The following is a 21,180-nucleotide window of genomic DNA, read 5'->3' as shown; positions in this document are numbered from 1 at the left end:
ACGGAGGAACAATAGCTTTCAGTAGCACAAAGGATTTCTCCCACCCTGAATCTCAACCACAATGCCTCTTGCTCTGATAATAGCTTCTGAAAAGATTTTGTAATGTAGAGAATTAATACATGATTATTTCTGCCTGACTTCTCCCATTTATTAGGTTCTAGAGTGTATTCTCAATTAAAAATAGTATTATTGTATGATTTTTAAAATTCATATTTTAAAATCAAAATCTTAAAGTTGTATACTTCTGCATACTGAAATCTCAGGTTTGTGTTGTTAATGTTTAAACCTGTTGTAATATATGATTAATGAAAACTTTAAAAATATGAAAAAAGCTTCAACGTAGTACATACAACTAAATACTACTGCTAACTTGTTACTGAACAGAAAAAGAAGGAACATATTGTTTTCACAAATATAGAATCTGCCTGTAATACCTACTAGCCAAGGGTGGTCCTTACTTCAGTCAGCAATTGCTTTTAAAGTTTGCAGGCTTATAGTTTATAAGGACATTTATAAGGACAAAAATGAAAAATCCTTTTAAGATTATCATGACAATGTAAGATAGTATCTATGTTATATAGTACTACTTTCCTAGGATAGTATCTATATTGATCCAGAGTTGTGTTAATCACAGGTTCTCTAACTTTTCCACATGGGAGTATGTCTCCATAGTTTTCAAATAAGGAATGATTTGGAATGTCTCCTGGATTGTCACTCAAGTAGTCCTTTTCAAAGAAAATTCCCCTTAAATTCTTACTTTTGAGAACTAAGACCAATCATACTTGGCCAATAAAGAATTGTTCTGTCCTGTCCTGTTCTATTCTATTCTATCCTACTCTAGCCTACCTCACCCCACCCCACCCTATCCTATATTTTTGAAGAACTCTTTGAGAAAGCATCTAAGAATCACTATATACTACTGAATTTGGTCATATTAGCTTTGCCTTGCTTTTGATTTGTTTTATGGAACTCAACCTAGATGTTGTGCTGTATTGCAAAATTGCTTTCTGATGCAATATGTAATAATTTTCTGATTAACAAGGCAGTGACTTTGGGCATAAGATTTTGTAGTTATGTCGCACAGTGGTCAGGTATTTATAATACATTTGCTTTTTTATTGGAATGTCAAGGCTTTTAAACCAGCATTTGTTGGAGGTCCCACTCCCTGCATCAAGTGGTTGCAGGCTTTGCAAACTTATATTGTGCGAAAGGTCGTTAAGGAATCAAAAATTATTAAATTTTTAAAATTATTAAAACCAAAATTCTGGACATGCTACATTGGTGACACCTTGGTCATCATCAGACGCTCCCAAATTGAAGAAACATATAATCTACTCAATAATATATTCCTTGGGATCAAATTCACATATGAAGAGGAAACAGATAACAGACTCCAATTCCTTGACATCGACATAAGGAGATTAGACAGTGGAGAGCTGGAAACCCGCATCTACCGCAAACCCATGCACACTGACCAGATTCTCAGCTTCGCAAGCAAACACCCCACTGCACACAAAAGAAGCTGTATCCAGACCCTCTTCAGAAGGGTCTAGACACACTGCAGCACCACACTTAAGAAAAGTGGAAGAGAAACAGCTGCTCGATGTCTTTCTCCATAACAGCTATCCCAAAAACTTCATATTCCAACACACAGCACCCACACCACAACACATAGCCAATCACCAGGCAAAAGGTAACCATATCATACACAAAAAGAGAGTCAGAAATGACAGCCAAAATCCTCTAGCCTGTAAGAATAGCAATAGCCCACAAACCACAGCCACACTCCACCAAGAATTATTCAGAACCAAAGAAGCACAGAAGGATGAAAGAAACAATGTAATCTCCAAAATCAACTGTAACCATTGCAACCAATTTTACATAGGACAAACATGTTGATTAAAAATCAGGATCCACAAACACCACCTGACTGACTCCCAGGATCCCACATCTTTAATCTGTACCCACACTGACACCAAACAGCACCAGTTCAATTGGAGCAACACAAAAATTATTGGCTATGCTATCACCCACCATGCTGGTGAGTTCATCAAAGCCTGGCACTCCATAAGCAATTCCATCAACGGACATATTGACCTACAACTAGCTTATGAAGCCCTCATAATCCAAATCGGCTGCACAGCCAATCAGAGACAGGACTGACCCTCAACCAATCTATGCAACTCCCACCACCATCAGTTCACCTCCCAATGAACCTGACCTGATACAATCTTCCTATCACAAGACTCACACCTAACCATCACAAGACTCTCACTTGACACATTCAGAAGAACACTAACTTCCCCTAAACTCCGCTGAAGATGTTACCTAGCCTGGTAACTAAACGTTTGGAAACCAATCCAGAAGCTTCGAGAAAAAACCTTCACTCTCTTAATTAAAACTGCTTCCAATTGTCAACTAGTTTGCTTTTAAATCATCTTGGATTCCTTATCCCAAGACAAAACCTGCTTTGAATCTCTTTTGTCAATGACCTTTGATTTTCATTCATCCTTTTGCATCTTGATCAGACCAGGTGAGGGTAAAGGATGTTATAGAATGAATTTTGGTTCAAGTCCCATCTGTTTTCTAGTTTTTTTTAAAAAAAATCCTTTTTTACAAACTTACTTGCTTTTGTGCTATTCTTTCTATTGGAACATAATCCATCCTGTATGTAGTCCTAAATTCATATTGCAGCAAACCTAATTTTAGTAAAATGATTGTGTGATTCATTGTCTAATACATATTGCATACTTTTGAGAATGATTCTTGAAGTATTCCTGCTCTGAAATCTTTATAAATCACCTTTAGCATAGTTTGCTTGGATTTAGCTTGAGTGAATCCAGATATTGTGGCTTATGGTTCATGGTTTGTAATTTATCACAATATATTTATTAAACAAACTTGGCTTAGCCATTGAATGAAAGACTGACACTGTTCAGTTATTGCCTTAATGTTGATGATGATCTTTCCGACAATACTTTAATACTGTTTGAGGCTTGTCCCAGTGCCTTTCTGAGTGCTGATAGAATTTCCTGGAAATTTTAAAGGTGCATCAGTAAATGTCCTTCAATAATTGAGCCTCTTCTTAGTTGGGAAGATGGCAAGTTGTATAAATGTCCCAGGACTGGCATTCTGGAGCTGTCTCAATTTGTCTCAAGGATTCAGTGCAATGAGAAGGTCACAGTTGATCAACTTTTCCTACAATACTTTCCATTCTAGTTTTCAGAGAAGGAACCTCATACATTCATCCAAAAAAACTTTTTCTGCTAATAGATTGGAAAGGACCTTCACCATTAAGTAGTCTGAGAGATGATTCATTTCCAATCTGCACTAGGAAGAAAAAAGATTCCATAGACATCAAAAGCTTGCCTAATAACTGAACTGGCTTATTGTGTGACATGACATTACTCTGCTTGCCAGATAATTACTCTTAGGCTTATTGAAGTCAAAACTAGCACCTGTCGCAATGATAAATCTATGTTTTAATTCAGGAAAACTAAACAGAAGCAGTATAAGAATAGTTTAGAATCTTTCACCTAAAACGGCATTAAGTTTGTGGGGGAAGGGAATAGAATGCAATTAAATGGAAGACAGAAACTTTGAGAGAGCAAGTGCTCATCAAGGATGAAGGAGAGACTGGTTTAGCAAATATTTATAAGCTTTTTGTGAACTCTCTTATGTTAATTTTTTGTTTAAGGTGGGCTAGTAATGTATAGGGGAAATTAAGGTGGAATCTGAAAGTCATTTAAGCTTTTTTAGAAAAAGACTATACATTGCAGGCAATGCAGACTGTGCTGGCTTTAAATTTCTGACAGACTAAAATTAATGTGCAGTCATTTCAACTTAATTTGCAAATAATCTTGAATTTATATGCAGGAGCCACAGGATTCTGTTTACGTTGTGTATTCATTTTCTTTTAATTTTTTTAATCCTGCTTTATTGTTTTTAGAAATAATTCAAGACAGTAAACATATCTAATATGTCATCCTCCTCCTGTTTTCCCAACAACAACTCTTTGAGGTGGGCTAGGCTAAGAGAGAGTGACTAACCCAAAGTCACTCACTGGCTTTGTACCTAAAGTGGGATTGGAACTAATCTCCTCATTTCTAATTTTATGCCTTAACCACTAGACCATACTGGCTTTATAAACTTTCTTTTATAGTTTGTCTTTTTATCATTCTATCTCAGAATCAAATCAAACCGCTGAAAAAACAAATGCACAAGAAAAATAGAACAACTAGGTGATAGTATGACAGAAAATCCTTTTGCGCACACTACATATATTTCTGTTTTTAAATTGTCGTGGCCTTTCTGGCAAAGATGTGCATTTGATCTGCATCCACATTTCAGTCCTGAGTAGGACTTGCCATCTTCAAATAGAAAAATATGATAGTTTCTTTTCTTTATGTGCAACTTAAGTAGTTGTCCCCAGCCCAGTTACTTCATCACTGATGCTGCTTCAAAGTGCTGATTAAGTTGAAGGGAAAATGCTTTTATTTAAAAGGCAAAAGTGATGCAGGACACTTCCACCATTCTCTTTTTGAAGTAATATACTGGGTTTGGCATGGGAGATGAGCTTAACACTCTAGGTCTGCTTAAAATAGCACCCAGTATCTTCATTTTCAACAAGAAGAACCAATTTGTAAAGCAGTCTGAAAACCCATTCAGGTCAAAGGATTTGAAGGGGAGGAATTTTGTTATGCAAATAACCACCACAAAACAAACTTAAATCCATAGCAAACTTGAATATGTATGTTTTAAATAGTGCTGCTAAAGATGAAAAAGGTGTACTTTCTTCACAGTATCTGCATAATAACTTGCTGTCAGTATGAAAATATTCCTAATTAGAATCTCTAAGCCTAAAAATTTCTCATAGAGGTGATACTGTTCTCCAAGCCAAAATGTATCCTGCATTCAGGTGAATGCAGATCCCATCCAGTTCAGGAAAAGGAGCTCCAAATTTAAGGATACTTAGTATTTTCTCAGACATTTGTTTGTGCACAAGTATGGAGAATCTGCATTCCCATCACCTGTAGCACCTCGTGAAATACAGATTCTGATCCCATTTTATAGATAGGAAATTGAAGCTAGGAGAGAGACCATCATGTGTGAAATTTAAAACTAAATCAGTTCTTCCTTGAGGATATAGCATTTATTTGAATATTTCCATTGAAGACATAGTATTTCAAATACTCCTATTTACCCATAGACATAGATTCATTTTCAACATTTTATGGATTATTACCTATGAGGTAAACTAGCATCTCCTGAATATATCAATCTCAGTCTGATTCTATTTAACTTGCAATTCTAAATACACATGACTGGGAATTTTTAAAAAAAGCATTTTCCTGAGCTTTCTTGGGCAAGGTGTTTTATCTAATTCTGTGCAGATAACTTATTTCTGAGTAACACCCGCTTAGAAATTATTTGATTTACAGATGCAGGCCATCTTAGCTACAAAGGCTTGTGGTGCTCCATGTGTTTCCCATAACTATTGTGTGCTTGGTAGTAAAATCTTAAAAAGGTCAGTAGTAAGGAAACCTAATTACAAGGTAATCTTACACCCTGCTGCTTATAAGCCTGTGTCGCAGACCCAGTGAGTATCCACCTTCCCAAGAAGTGTGGGCTTAGGATCCGGATCTTAAGAGACCCTTAGGAGAGGATCAGATGCAAACGTAAAGTTCCCTTAGCAACCGCCATTGGTGTGTTGGTGCGCGCGCTACAGAAACAGAAAGAGTAGTGTGTAGACAAAATAGGAGGGGCGCCCGTAGTTCCTCCCCATCTAAGATATCAACTGTTGAACAGCACTTAAGGGAGGCGGGCTCGATAGAATATCAAGGATGGCTTCGCCTCAAAGCTGGGGTTCACATATCGAATTGCGCTGCAGTAGGTGCTGATGAGGGCTAAATCTATCACAGACCCGGCGACCCATCAAATTCTGGAGAAGAATAGGAAGGCTTCTCCCTTCGCTTTGCTGTGGGTGCACAGCACAGCTGCCGGAGAAGTGTTGGGATGCTTTCGAAGCGGTTGGTCCGGCCGCTCCAGAAAGTGGAAGGATCTTTTGCGCAGCACCGCCCCGCCTGAAGGATAGAGAGGGGGCGAATCTGGCCAATTTTTGGACGCTTCTATTTAAACGGAAATGGCCACTTCCAGGAGGTTGGAGGCCATTCAGCGAAATGCTAACTTTTAAAGCTAAGACCAGGTCTTTAGGTTGCAGTCCCAGGGGACTTGCTTGTCTCCAGAGAGCTAATGCTGCTGGAGGAGGAGGCCGATCAACAACAGCGGACCTCTTTCGGAGAAAAGCAAACGCCGGTCAAATGGGAAAATCTGGTTTAAAGAGCTTTGAGAAGTTGAAGAAAACATCCTTTTCCCCGAGGGCGTTGGGTGGCACTGGAAAATGGGCAACCAGAGAGCGCGCTTCTCTCCGGTACTCGCCCTGCCCAGATCGAGGAGAGCGGCCTCGGAAGCCTTGGCTTCAGTTGGGAAAGAAAAGTTGCCTCGCAGCGGGATGGCAGTCCGCGCAGACTGCAAGTGTTATCAGAAAACGCGCCCGCACCGGAGGCTTAGCCAGAGAGCTTCTTTGCAGCCTGCTTTCAAAGCGGGACCATGGCTGCTTCTCCACTGCTTGGCTTTCCTCCTGCGTTACTGCTACGGACACTGACCCTGCCGCCTTGCTGCACAAAAGGAAGGACCTTTTGGGCAGCCGTATACCTTGCTCTTTTCCTTCGGCAACCGGCTAAACAGCCGGCCGGGGTTTCGTCGGTTCCTTGGAAAACGCGATTCGCTGGTTGTGGCATGCATTTCTCTGCACATAATGCGTTTATTAGGAATTGCGTCCGCTGAAGCCCTATTCTCGGCTCGGCAGCGCCTCTGCAATTCCTTCGCTTTGCGGAGAGAGGGAACGAGCGTGGAATTCGACTGCCTGAACCAAAGTTATCCATGGGATCTTGAGGCAGGCCCGCCACGGTCGAGACTTTTCGAAGTAAGCCTATTTCAGTGAGACGCGTAAATTCTGGGAAGTGCTGATGGAACTTAACCTTCTTCTTTGCCAAACGGAGGCTAGGCATCCACACCCTCCCCTTTTCCAGCACCCGCGCAATTTCCCTTGAGCCGCCCCCTTCCCGGCAATCGCGACCGAAAGGGAGTTCGATGTCGGGATAAAAGTGGTCCTAAGGAGATTCGGCCGAGCGCCTATTCTTGAGAGGCGGCTCTTGGGTCCCTGTCCTACTCCTCCGCGCCTGGAAAAAGGGACGAGACAGGTGGGGATTTGAAAAGACACTCCTCCCGTTGGCGAGGGGGCGGGAGGAGGAGGGAGCGCACGCACGTCCTTCCCGGTTGCCCCAGCGCTTTGGAGCGGCGGCAGGAAAGGAGTTAGCTTCGGCTTCATTCAGCTTGACAGAGAAAGTGGCGCGAGCAGCTAGCCACGGCCGCCCCTCCCTGAGAAGCCAACTAGAGTGCGCGCCTCTGGCCTCTAGCGCTGCCTCTTCGCCGGCGAGCTTCGCTCTTCGAAACAAGGCGCTGAAGAGTCTGCCGGACCTGTCTCTCCCTTCCTTTCTTTTAAGCCGGGGTCATTCGCGAGGCCGTAGAACTACGGCTAAGCAAGAAGGCTAATTAATGGCAAGCCCGCAAAGATGTGACTGTAATTACTTTGGCGGCTTCCCTAAGATAGAAGCTGGACAAAAAAAAGAAGGAAATAAAAGGGAGAAAGAGAAAGCAAGCAAAGAAAAAAAAACCCCGCTCGGAGCTTAGTATAAGTGCCGCTTGTGGACGTGGCTCTCCGGGAGGAAATTAAATGGAAACTAGCTGAATACAGAGTAGAAAATTATTGAAGGTAGGCGTGATAATGAATAGGTCGGACCTGGCAGTGAGGGGGGAAAAGATCCGTCCACGAAATGAGGCGGTGAAGAGGACTTGGCTAATTGTTCGCATCTTGAAGCAGCCGGAGCTGAAGCAGGGGAGGGCTTTTCCATTCATTTCCCTGGTAAATGTGAAGCGCTGGCCAAATGAGCGCGCCTGCAATCTTCCGTGTCTGGCTTTTTCATAGGTTGCGATTTTAATTGTTGCTAATATAGCTTATAATGAAGTTAATGAGGGGAAATTATTGGACAACTTTTGTGCGAGTGGAGCACAAAATGCTTCACTTTGTATTTCTTCTTTTTTGTTGCTAAGCGCGGACATAAGACATACAGTCGCGCATAATTTAAAAGGCAACATTGAATTAAGTTTGAAACGTTTCCCTTTCCTTCTCCTCCTTGTCCTTAGAAAAGAAAAAGACTAAACTTTATTTGATAATGTGAACAAAAAGATGGTAAAGAAATATGGATTTTGCTTTTCCACGTGAAAATTCTTCTCCATGAATAAAAATAGAGAATTTATTTGAACAGATATTCCGGATGATAAATCAAACAGAAAAAAGCCACTTCTCACTTGTATAAAAAGTATCATGAGGAAAGCTGACTATAAGATAGTTAAGCTTATTGTTGGAATATTTCCTTTCTAAAAACCAATTTTGCACAATCCAACAAACAGTTGAATTATTTTTTTAAAGGCATAAACAATGCAGTGGGTGTTATCAAAATTGTGTTATCTTTTTAACTTAAAAGGCAGAAGAGGTTATTATTTGGGATAGTTAATTTGACTGTTTGCATTCATTTGAAAATTTTGATTTTGTACTATTTAAGGCTATAGACAAGTAGGATTTGCAGTCTCCAAACTTAATGATTCTTCTTTTAGAATGCCTCCATTTAGTGTTTTTCAAAATATATAAGTAGAAAACAAAACTTACTCAACTCACTTGTATGTATGCATGTGTTTGTGTGTATGTATGTAAATATGTTTGGAATTTATGGAAGAATCTTATCAAAATCAGTTCCAAAGAACTGAGATCTGTTTCACAAAAATAATTGCAAACACTGCAACTTTATCCTTTTAATAAAAATAACAGCTATATTCAATTAAGAATTCTCTCTAGCAGGATTAAAAATGTTCAAGTGGACAATATATAAATAAATTCTAAAGCATATAAACCCCTCCTTTTTTTTTATCCTGATATAGAAAAACAAGCTGGAACTTTTGCCTCTCCATGCTCAAGAAGAGAAAGATACCACCAAATTTATCATACTGACACTCCTCTCCATTGCTTGCATTTTGGGAGTCCTTATGACTTCGGGAGTGATCTACTGCCTGCGCCATGGCTCTCATCACAAACTAAAGGAGAAGTTGACAAGCCTAGGCTCTGATCCCAGCTCGGATGCTACTACCACTTATCAGGTAAGAGTGACTTTCTCCACTCCATCAGTTCTTTGTTTTTGTTGGATACTTAAACATTATTTATTATCCCACATGTGAGGGAGTGCTGCTTTTATTTATTTATAGCTGAGGTAAATATTTTTTCTTTAAACAATACCTTATTGGGTGTTCTTCCATTAATATTCTCCAATAGACTGTAACAACTTTTTATTGCTGGTTATTAATCATGTCTATTTTTGTAGTTTGTTGTAACTATGTCTTTAATTAGAAACATTAAAAGATTCAATTGCCAATTGAAATACCTCTGGAAAAAATAAGATTAATATGTAGTGTTTGTCATTACATAGTAAATATTTAAACAATCTATTATTTATTAGGCATGGATCATGCAGTTATTTGAAAAGTATCTTTTTTTTCTTTTTGAATCATTAAATTCTTGAAAGTCTGATAAGAAAATAAACTTTGATCTGTAAAGATGTCAGTTTCTCCATTATTCAGATAAATTGGAATATGTTGATACATTTGTAGAAGCCAGAACACAACAAGCCTGTTTTATTCTGGAAAAGTGGCCCTTAATAGATTGAAGGCATGAAAATAGATAAATCTTCGCAATAAATTATAAACAATGTAGGATAAAACTTAAATGTTGCAGAAACTTTCTGAGAACTGAAATCTATTTATAATAGGTAGTCCATATCTTTTGTTGTCTGCATTGCTATATAACTAAACAAACCATATCGTTACTATAGCAATAACTATGAAACTTCTTTAATGTATAAATGCTAAAACACATCTTTAAACAGGGAATTGTGCATTCAGATAATGAAATATTTTAAAAACTTTTTTTGTCATTACATGTATTTTTTACATTGTGTTGTCTGAAAAATGAGATTTTGTTGTCTGAAAAATGACATTTCCAAAAATAGTAATATGTCCAAATAAATGCCCATTATTACTGTTTCAGAGGAAGAACCCTTAACTTTAATTCTAAGCGTAGGAAGAAAGAAAGAAATAATGTAATCTTCAGATAAAATCTTCTGAGGGGAGAAGACAAGGAAAATAATTTATAGCGAAATGAAGCTATCTGAACGTAAACTAATAGCGAAACTACATATAAATAACAGTGAACAATTAAACTAGTTCAATTCATTTGATGAAAACTTTTTAGCTATTTTTAAGATATATTTAAATTAATATACCTTATTCTAATAATGCTGATAAAATTATAATTTGAAAGTAATTATACTTATTTGTGATAAACAGAAGAATAACAGAATAACTTCTCAGTGACAGTTCTGGTTAGTAATATCTGTAATTAAAATCTTTCTCTTCCAGGAGGAAAATTGTTTGAGTTTCTGGGAATGACCTTTTTGCTATTTTTCTTGGGCACAATGGTTAAGTTGATATTGATTTTATAATGAATTTTGTATTGTTTACTAGGAATCTATACTCCAGATGCTAAATGAAATTTAAGCTTCAATTTTTGTATTGTCATTTATTATCTTTTTAAAATTGCTAAAGCAAGATATAATTCCATTTTAAAAAGAAAAGTGTTTTAACACTATGGTCCTAATTGTGTCAGCTCAAAGGTAAGTCTCACTAGATTCAACAGGGTTTAATTAGAGGTAAATGAGCATAGGAAGTTCAACCCAGATCTAATAAATTTTAATTATGATCTTGAGTTTTCCCTAATATCACCAGTGGAGTCCCGTCCCCATTAATTGTTAGAACAATTGTGATAAGGGAATTGATTTGACAGTTGGAATTTAAAAATGTATTTGGAAGAGGGTGTTATTCTCATCTTTGGGAAGCAACCTAACTTCTGTTTTTAAATTCGTCATATATAAGATTCTAACCAAATAGTGTTATAAAATTTTAATGTCTATGTTGTCTTTACCACCTAGTAATTTAATAACTCATCTGTTCTTTTGCTCCCAGGTATAAGTGTCAAAGTTCCATACAGTGGATTCTAGTGAACAATAATCCTTTCATATATATTAATGTGATTGTTTTGCTCACTTTCACAAAGAATCTGTGAAAATATTGAGAGAATAGAAATCTCCCCTTCTCTCACCTCATCAAAACAAGTACAGGACAACTTCATGTGTTCAAATAGCCACAGGGAGATCATTCAAAAGATTTTCATAATTGGAAGTTTGGATTAATGGGTGTGCTGTTTAGTGTGGCAGAGTTGACCTGGGGCTATAAAAGTGACTTAACAGTGTTACAAAGAACATAGAAAACTGGTGCTTGCATAATAGGGTTTCTATCATATAAAGAAAGTACTGGTATGGGTACTCATTTTCTAATTTTGCCTGAGGGTGTTGAAGAGGAAAAAGCTTGTTAGCCTTGGAATAGTAGAATACCAGAGAAGCAATCCTTTAAAAATAAACTCATTTCTTACTAGCAAGTTCTTATTGGCTGATCCTAAGTTTATGAAGAATATGCCTATTGATCTAAGGAACATTTATCTCTGAAAAATCATGCTTAGAACTATTCTGTCTACAATAAATATTTCACACAGCTTTTTCTTTTGATCTTTCCCAGTAATTTACTGATTTAATTAAAATTCAGTTAAATATTTAAATATTTTTTTTCTATATGATGAAAATCAAGTAGAAGATAAATTGGTTATATTTAACTTTCAAGAATGGCTGTAGTGACTCCCATTCAGATGTTGAGTTAAAGAAACCACAGCCTATTTTTGTTTTTAAAAATTAAGCCTTCACAATCTTTAGCCTTTATGATTCAAAGATAGGGGTTTAGTTAGAAATGATCCCTTGGCAATAGTTAGAAGATATTATCCTACTTAAATTATTGTACTACAAGCAGGAGAAAAGAGAGGATAAAATATTGTAAATTATTTTGATGAGAATATTTGCATGACATATTATTCAAGATTTTATTTTAGGGTAAAATCAATGGTGAAACATCAACTGAAGTTAATGTGCGTATAAGCTCCTGAAAGCTCTTTGAAATAACGGTGGAGCTCACATTGACCCTAGTTATAGAGAAACACAATACATATAATGAAACATAAGTCTATGTTGCACCAATCAGTAGTTATTTTCTTCCCAACATAAATATTTATACATATATGGTATGCTTTGGCAACAGGATCCAAAGTATTAGGATGTTGTTAATAAATTAAACAAATCAAATCTGTCAGCCGTGGAACAACTTTTCAGCGTATATATATTAAAATACGAGGTAAGATGAATTAGAAATTTGAGATTGTATTATTTAGGGACTAGAGGTTTGAAAGATATAGTCATATAGTTATGAATTTTGTTTGACTTGATTGTTTTTATTTCTGAACAGGGCTGCATCTTAGTTCTTTGAAAAAAATACATAACTTGATTTCTCAAGTGTTCTTTCCATAACCCATATGAAATAAAGGATATGTTAATTATTGTATGTTCAGTATACATATGGACAAACTGCATCTACTTTTCTGTCCATTTTATTTAGTCATATAAGCTGCACAAATAGCAATATGTTTAAACCAGCATTAGAATCAAGGCATTAAAACAGATTCTTATTGCTCCCTTTGTTTTGCTTTACTTGTTTGTTTACTCTGATTGTTGCTGCTGTTAGGCTTCCTTTCAGTTTCTATAAGTAGAGCCAGTCTATCCTGGGAATTCTATTTTCCTCTTTTATTTTTGAGAGGTTGGTGATGAAACAATTTAAATAAAATGTCTTTAAGGGATACTTGATATTTTACAGACTTGAACCTCCATATATATATAAGCCATATCATGGTATGTCAGTGTGGGGATAAAGCATTTAAGCATGGAGTGCAAGGGGAACAATGTGTAAACATTAATAGTGATTGCATATTTTCATTGTCATTGATGTCATCATCAATGAGCAAATTATTAATGGAAGTGTGCATTGATGATTGCTGCTCTTTAGGGATAATCTATTGTTCCAAGAGTTGTTTATATGATTGTAACTGCACTATTTCTTTTGACTCCTGCCTGCCAAAATACTATATTGGGCAAAGATGATAGCCAGTTCGTTTATTTGCTAAATAGGTAGATACTTAGATAAGCAGGTAGAAAGGTAGATCTGTACATACATATATACATTTTAGAAACATTCACTAGTGAACACAAGCTCTTTGGACATTAGGCATTGTCAATAAAATAACCTTCCTCTGAGGGGGATTAATCTTGTTACTAAATAACATTATGCTGAACTCATACACTATATTTACCTTTAAACTGAAATACACTTGTTGCTTTAGAATTTTTTTTACTTATTTGAACAGTTACACAAATAATATTTAGGATGATTCAATAAGAGAATGGCGAATCCCAAGGTTTGTGTTTATTCCTTTTGCCTCATTTGTTTAAGTTTATGAATAATAGTTCTTATGTTAAATAATTCCACATTCATGTAAGCATCTTATAAATATGTTTTAAAACGTCAAGTATTCATATGTGCACGCATATGTGCATTGTAATACATAGTATACATACATATCTGCTTGTTCTAAAATAGAACAGAAATCTTATAGGCAATTGGAATCTAATCAGCTGTATAAAGCTAGAAAAAAATTAGTATTTTGCAATTGCATCAATAACCAGGCAAGTTCAAATAGCATCTAACAAGTTGGTATATTCAAAATACTGAACACTTGGACAATTGCTCTAGTTTGAGAGACATATTGAATTCTCCATTATGAATGTACTTGTAGATTTATGGAGGTGTACTGAGTGAAGTAAGAAGAGGGAAACTGAGCAGTAATAGAAAAATGGTACTACTGCCTCTTGAATTTTTATTTATTTATTACTGAACTAGTGTAATGACTTAACTTTATTCTGTCATCAAAATATCTCTTAGTCCAAATGACAGGATGGAACTAGTCTGATTAGTATATTTATTTTGCAATCCCACTGAATTAAAACAATTATATTTAAAAAAAACACCATAAATCTGGGTTTTTATAAAAGTATAAGTGTATGATGTGCAATTATAATCCAGATTAGAATCATCATATTCTGTAGGATGGACATGAATGATTACTTACTGTACATGTTGTTTTGACTACACTAAATTAACTAAAATTAAACTAATTGCCTGAATCAAAAAGAAACATTTACGTTAAATAGTTGGGCATACTTAACAGTGTCTGAACTTGAAGTTTAAGTAAAATCGGTTGGTATCAAATTGATCAGATCTATATAGCTAAAATACTAAGAGTGGATTGTATTTCATTCATTTATATTGGGTTGTAAAGTGTGATATTCTTGATGCAAAAATGCGTTATTTTTTATGCTTCATTTTTCATGATATTTATCAAAAGCTTCTGCCATGGTGAGTAATATCATTATTTGAGATATGAAATTCTAAGACATGCAGAAAAATTATATCCTTAATATATCCTTTTTGCCATTCTCACAAAATTCATTTTCCAAAGTGTGTTTAGTATTAATTACTCCTAATTAGTAACCGGAAGAGAATTATGATTATGCCTTTATTGGTTCCCATGTCAGGGATTTCTTTGCGTAGTTCCAAATAACAAGTATGTTATAATAAAAAAATGCAAAAGAGTAGGTTGTAAAACAACATCCCTTTGTGGAAAACTGAAATGTACAAAGAGAAAGAAGCAACAAAGTAAATTGAATCAGATATTTGGGAAGTATATAGTATTATATATACTATGTAGCGTATATATTATAGTAATTAACCTCAAACTAACTATCTTCTTTGCTTTATATATGTATTAAATCAACGAATGCTTGAGAAGTCCATTCAATATCATATTTTATGTGGCTAATAAATTAAAATATTAGTGTAGTGAGGAATAGGAATAGAAACTAAAAAAAAGACTGTTAAATTAAGATTAGTATTCATGATGTTTCAAGATTTGCTCTTAAAAACACCCTTGGACTTCGCAGGAATATTTATATTCATAAAATAAACTTTTCTTATTTAGACATTTGTGTTTGGCCTACTTTTAATGACAGGGAAAGCATCTGGTGATAGACATTTTGGCACTTTTCTTTTTCATTCCTTGAGACAAGCCAGAATAGCCAACACTGTCCTGGTTCTAAACTACTTTGCCACAACTGCTGGGATTTTATTCTGCAGTAGCTATTAGTCTGATTCTAGCTTTCATTCCACTAAAAGTTTGCGCAAGTCTCTAGCTCAGTCTTTCTGACACAAATTGTTGAATCACTTGCAATAGGCGTTACCATTATATACTGTATATACGGACACCAACTATTTTGCTCTGTTCAAAATTCCTATCATTTGGTAATACAGATCCTGAAACATTTATGAGCTAGATAGACAAAGATTGGGACCACTGTTCTTTAGTCTGAACTTGCATATTGCTGCATTAAATACCTCAGGCATGTACATTGAATACTATATATTTTCATCTTCCCAAAAATATTCTTTCTCTGGTTCCCAGTGCCTTTTGCTTTTCTTCTAATTTGCCCCTGCATTCTTTCTGCATAACTTGAGAAACATGAAATGCATGTATTCACACTGGAAAAAAAAACTACTTTCACAAGATTTTATGAACAGTGAAAGCTTGAAACTATTTGAATTATAGGCTTTAACTATTAAAAACATATCAATATCTTACTTTACAGGTATCTGTGGGTAGCTCTACGCTCCTGGGATATCTCTATATGTAGGTTTGAGGAAGCCTAATGATGTTCTACCTGATTTTAGTCCCAAAACACCATAGGAATTCATCTGGGAAAAGTAAATCAAACATCCTCTATTTGTTTGAATAACTCTGCCAAATCTAGTTCTAGGATATTCACAACGCTATCTTTTGTTTGATCACATGATACATACATAACTCATCTAATCACCCATTTTCCGGCTTTTTGGTATAGCCATCCTGGTATATAGGATGGTTATACCAAAAGAAAAATATAATTCTTTTATATTTTTACGTAAGCTGTGTGCATAGGATTAGTAAATGGACCAGGTTTAGCTTTTTAGAGTTTTTTACTTAAGGTTTACTAAATACTGATAAAATTTAGCATCTAAACAGAGACTCCAAATTCTTAAGTTCATCATCCTCTTTAGGAAGTTACAGATTGTTTATTAACCCACAAATTTTATTATATGAAAATATTTTAGTAAATGCTACTTTAACTATTGATATTATGAATAATAATAGCAATTATGGACAGTCCAGTCAACTCTTGGAGGCCAATATTGACCACTTTGTAGAATCTAGATGAAGGGTGTCAAACTTAAGGCCCAGGGGCCAGATCCAGCCCATGGGGGAGCCCTGGAAATAGCAATAGCGGGAGTGCCTCTGCCAGTGAAACTGCAGTGCTCCCAATCTCTGCTTTTGGTGGCGGAGGGTTGCAAGAGGCCATCCCAGCCAAAAATGGAGCTCAGGACCCCGTTTTTGCTGGCAGAGTGCTCGAGCCACAGGCGCCCCCGACACAAGTGATGTCAAGCTGGTCACACCCACCCTGCCCCCCAAGGTCAAACACAGCTGTGATGTGGCCCTCAATGAAATTGAGTTTGACACCCCTGATCTAGATCTACATGCAGTCCTATTTTTTATTTACTCTATTTTGCTATAATTTCAATACATATTTCAGAAACCCACTGCTTCAATAGTTCCTACTCTGCTTATATATCCCAATCAATCCTTTTCACGAGGAAACAAATGATTTACTTTTTATCCCATGTTTCTATTGCCCCTAGTGAGAACAAACAATCAGCAACATACGTCCTAATTTTAAGAGAAGAGAAAGTTGAGCATTATCTTTAAAGATATTTCTAACATGGAACATCCTTCTTTCTGCCTGTTGATGTTCTCATTTGTTGGAACTTATCGATCTCAGACAAAGGATCAGATGAGAAGGAAAGGATGCTGAGGAAAGAAGGAACAAATGAGGCTGATTTGCTCTGTGAGGCCAGATGTTGCCGTCATCTTTCCCACTTCAAGAGTGTTCACTTTTGTAATTTAGGACTCTTGTGTTTCATTTCAAATTATTCCTTTCCTTCATCTATCCCTGTTCCTCATGTATAAAGTATCCTTTTATATTATTCCTTCAAAGTTCTGTCCTTTTATCTGTGAAAGTCATCTTTTTCTGTCAGGTCAGGCTTATTTATGTCTGTTTGTATCTGCTCGTGGTTAAATACTAACTTGGGGTTTTGTGCTTCTTTGGAAATCAAGTTTCCTCATAGAATCTAAAAAGATAATGGGAAGAAAGGCAAGTAAAATAGATCAGGGACCCTAGCCATTTTTGCCTTTATTAAAGCCAGGCAAAAACCAGTATTTCTAGTTATCTTCTTTTATTGTATATGTAAGTTATGAAGATATGTGTGTATGTGTGTGTGTGTATGTAAGTAAGTAAGTAAGTAAGTATGTATGTATGTATGTATGTATGTATGTATGTATGTATGTATTTAGTGTCACAACCCCTGGTATGCCCAAATATGGGAGGAAGCTTATTGCTTCCATTCTCTTTCTATCAGCTCGTCACAAGAGACCATCCAGACAGAAACACAATATTTTACTGTTGCCTTTGTTACATTTGTGTTGTATTTGTGCTGATAAATAAAATAAAATACATACCTATTTCCCTGGCTCAGCTGATAAAGGAGGAGAACCTTGTGGCTTAATGGTTAACACATCTGCCTAATATGTAATACAGCCCAGGTTCGAATCCCAGTAAGGGTATGGCTAGCTGATGAGAGCTAAATAGCTTGAAATAGATCTATACTAGTCTCCCTTTATTTATTTATCAGCACAAATACAGCACACACACACGCACACACGCACGTATATATATATATATATATATATATATATATATATATATATATATGGATCAAAATATATAAGGCATTGCCTTAACTTTTTTTTCATTTGAACAAAAGTCAAATTCTGTGTATCACTTGTGTGTGTACGTATATACACATTTACACACACACACACACACACACACACACACACACACACAAAGAATGGAAATATCTGCCCTTTCCCTGAAATTTGAAAATTGTTTCTTCATTGCTTCTAGAATACATAGACAAAGTTAAGCAACTCTCCAACTTGCTATATTTCTGGTGGCTGCATTTTTCATTAAGATTAGATCATAGACAGGAAAGGTAGTAGGAAAAATAGACAGCAATGGTGATTACTTGGTCGGCTTGGCTCAAATAAATTAGTACCAAATGTAGTTGTAGCAGTGATTCAAGGCTGCACAATGTCTATAATGTTTGTTTGTTTAATATGCTGCCCACATCACATCAGAACAACATAGTCCTATATAGCTTTTAAAATTATAGAGGAGATAATTAATCCTACCTATGTGTGAAATATTTTAATTGGAGCTCAGTTTATTGTATCAAGAATATTAAGAGAAAGGGTAAACATGGTGAAGAACACAGAATGTTGGCACCTGTTATTTTTTGCTTATTGTGTCATGAAAGTAGCTGTCTTTTTTTTTAAAAAAAAACCCTGATATTCCTCATTATAGAAAAAAAAATCTTTTGAAGCTGACTCCTTTGATTAGTTCAGCACCAGTTTTAGTCTGAAACATGTATTTTTCTTTTCCTTTTTTATTGATTTCAGCTTCAATATTACTTCAATAAAATTTTGCTTCTGGGCTAAAAATTTTTTAAAAAGCTTTCTATATCTTTCAATAAATTGGGGAAATTAAATTGGAATAATATATATTTAGGCATGTAGAAACTCATAATATATCATCAGTTGTTAAAATAGTTGTTATTTTTCTGATTCCCACTATCAGCCAGCATGCTTTGCTTACCTTCTGAACTCAGTATGGACGTTGGAATCAGAAAATGCACCTATGTGCACCTTGGTACTCAACTCAACCTTTTTCTTTTACACCTTAAGAGGTTGGAAAGAAGAAATTGCCACTCAGCAACCATCCCACTCCCTACTTGTACTGAATTTTTTTTTAAAGATCTAGGATTATGTGCAAAGGCAAGGCCTCTTTAAAAAAAAAAGACTTATTTTTTGAATATTTGCAGAAATGTGCATACTTGTACCTCTGTTATGATTTAATAAGAATCTGAAAATTAAAAATCAAGTTTGTTTTAGTTGACATCCTTCACAGAAGGGATTAGACATTTCTGGACTCTCTTTGAATATTAGAATGGTTTCCTAGAAATAATTGGCTATAATTCATGGAGACTGCTATTTCACACACAGACTTATAGAATTCGTTTTCTCAAATACAATGAATTGTTGTTGGTTTAATTATTAAATGACTTCCATCATGAATCATTTAGGGAGGAGGAGGAAAGACATATAATCATAGAATTCCTCATAGAACCGTAGAGTTAGCACGAACAGACATCTAATCCAACCCTTTGTGTTTTGCAAAAAAACATCTTAGAGATTGGCTATCCAGCCTCTTTAAAAAAATAACAACTTGTAAGCATGGAGAACCCACAAATTTCATAAATAGACTATTCCACTTTTGTATAAATTATATGATCAAGTCAAAATCTGTTTAGCTTCTACTTATGCCCATTATTTCTAATTATTTCTATTTTTAATGGAAAATAATTATTTGCCATCTATGGTATGCTTTCATGCATTTGAACACTGATTCCATGACTCTGCTCAAGTCTTTTTTCTCTCTCAAAATGAGCAAAATCCAAAGTTTCTCCATACAACATGTCCTTATACCTCTCTAATATTTTTGTTGTCCTTCACTGAGTCTTACCAAAAGCCTGAATCACACATGGTATTCCAAATAGATTCTCCCAGGCAGCAAGGCTTATGATGTTAATTTTAACGCATTCCAAAACTGTATTATGCCTTGTAGAAGCTGGATGACACCATTGTCTCATCTTCAATTACCCACATTAAATTTAGTTTTATTTTTCATCCTGCATGTTCACTAGAATTGTGTGTCATTGACAAATTTTATAATTCTCCTACCAGTCCCCATTGTCGAAGTCATTAATAAAGTCAATGAATAATACTGGACATGAAAAATCCCCAAGGAATTCCATTGGCCACTTATAATTGTAGATCCACCATACTATAATGTCATCTAAAACATACATCTAAACAGCTTGTCAGTAAGAGTGCCATATGAAATCTTCTCAAAGGCTTTGTTGAAATTAAGGTTGATTATATTCATTCTTCTTGTCCATCAAGTAGTTATCTTGACAAGGAAGGAGACATGAATTGTCTAATAAGTCCTATGTTTGACAATGCCATACTGACTTAGCAAACAGCATATCTGCAAAAAAATAAATAATATCTGGCATCTTTGTTACCTATTCTAGCACCTTTTCATGTTAGACTCACAGATAAATAATGATGGGATATTATTTTTTTATTTCTTGAAGACAGGGATGGAAAGATGTTATATTTGTTCTTCTTGGATTTTCTGACACCTCCCCAGTTCTCCAGAATTCCTGACAGATAGCTGAAAAGGATCCCAACAATTCTTTAACCAGTGTTTTCAGTATTTTGAAGTATATTTCCCCAGGACCTATGTACTTGGTGGCATTCAATTTCAACTAGAAGATCTTTTACCATATACTTACTGACCTGGATCCATCCCTGTTATGTTGTTGCCAGACTTTGCTTCTAAAATCGCAATTTCTTCTGGATGTAAAGACTTATGGTCTTTACATAAGGCAAAAGAGGACTTATGTTCTCCTCCTTGCTCTTGGTTCTATAAAGATTTGTGTATTTCGGGAGTAAGCAGGATATTTACCATCTCCCTTGTCTTCCACTTGCCACTGAAATATTTGAATAAACTTTTGTTGCTGGATTTTTCCTCTTTCTAATCTTAGCTTATTTCCTGCCTTACTTTATCCTCCTGACCTATTCTAACATTTTTTTTTATCTCAAGCTTTCTAGATTTACTTGGTCCATTTCCATTTCCAATAAGCATCCTTCTTGAGTTTCATCTTCTTTGTAAGTTGCCTATACTGACTTCC

General features: G+C 35.8%; 1 protein-coding gene across 1 annotated transcript in view; it reads left to right on the top strand.

Moving 5' to 3' along the window:
- Positions 1-21,180, top strand: part of PTPRN2 (protein tyrosine phosphatase receptor type N2) — a 530,861-nt gene that overhangs the window by 395,074 nt on the left and 114,607 nt on the right. Inside the window, exon 11 of the mRNA XM_032234973.1 lies at positions 9,058-9,273. Coding sequence (XP_032090864.1) covers positions 9,058-9,273 — 216 coding nt within the window. The remainder of the gene's footprint in view (positions 1-9,057; positions 9,274-21,180) is intronic.

The sequence above is a fragment of the Thamnophis elegans genome, chromosome Z (genome assembly GCF_009769535.1).
Source record: "Thamnophis elegans isolate rThaEle1 chromosome Z, rThaEle1.pri, whole genome shotgun sequence".
Lineage (NCBI taxonomy): Eukaryota > Metazoa > Chordata > Lepidosauria > Squamata > Colubridae > Thamnophis > Thamnophis elegans.
The sequence above is the reverse complement of the archived record's forward strand: the minus strand, read 5'-3'. Positions and strand labels throughout refer to the sequence as shown.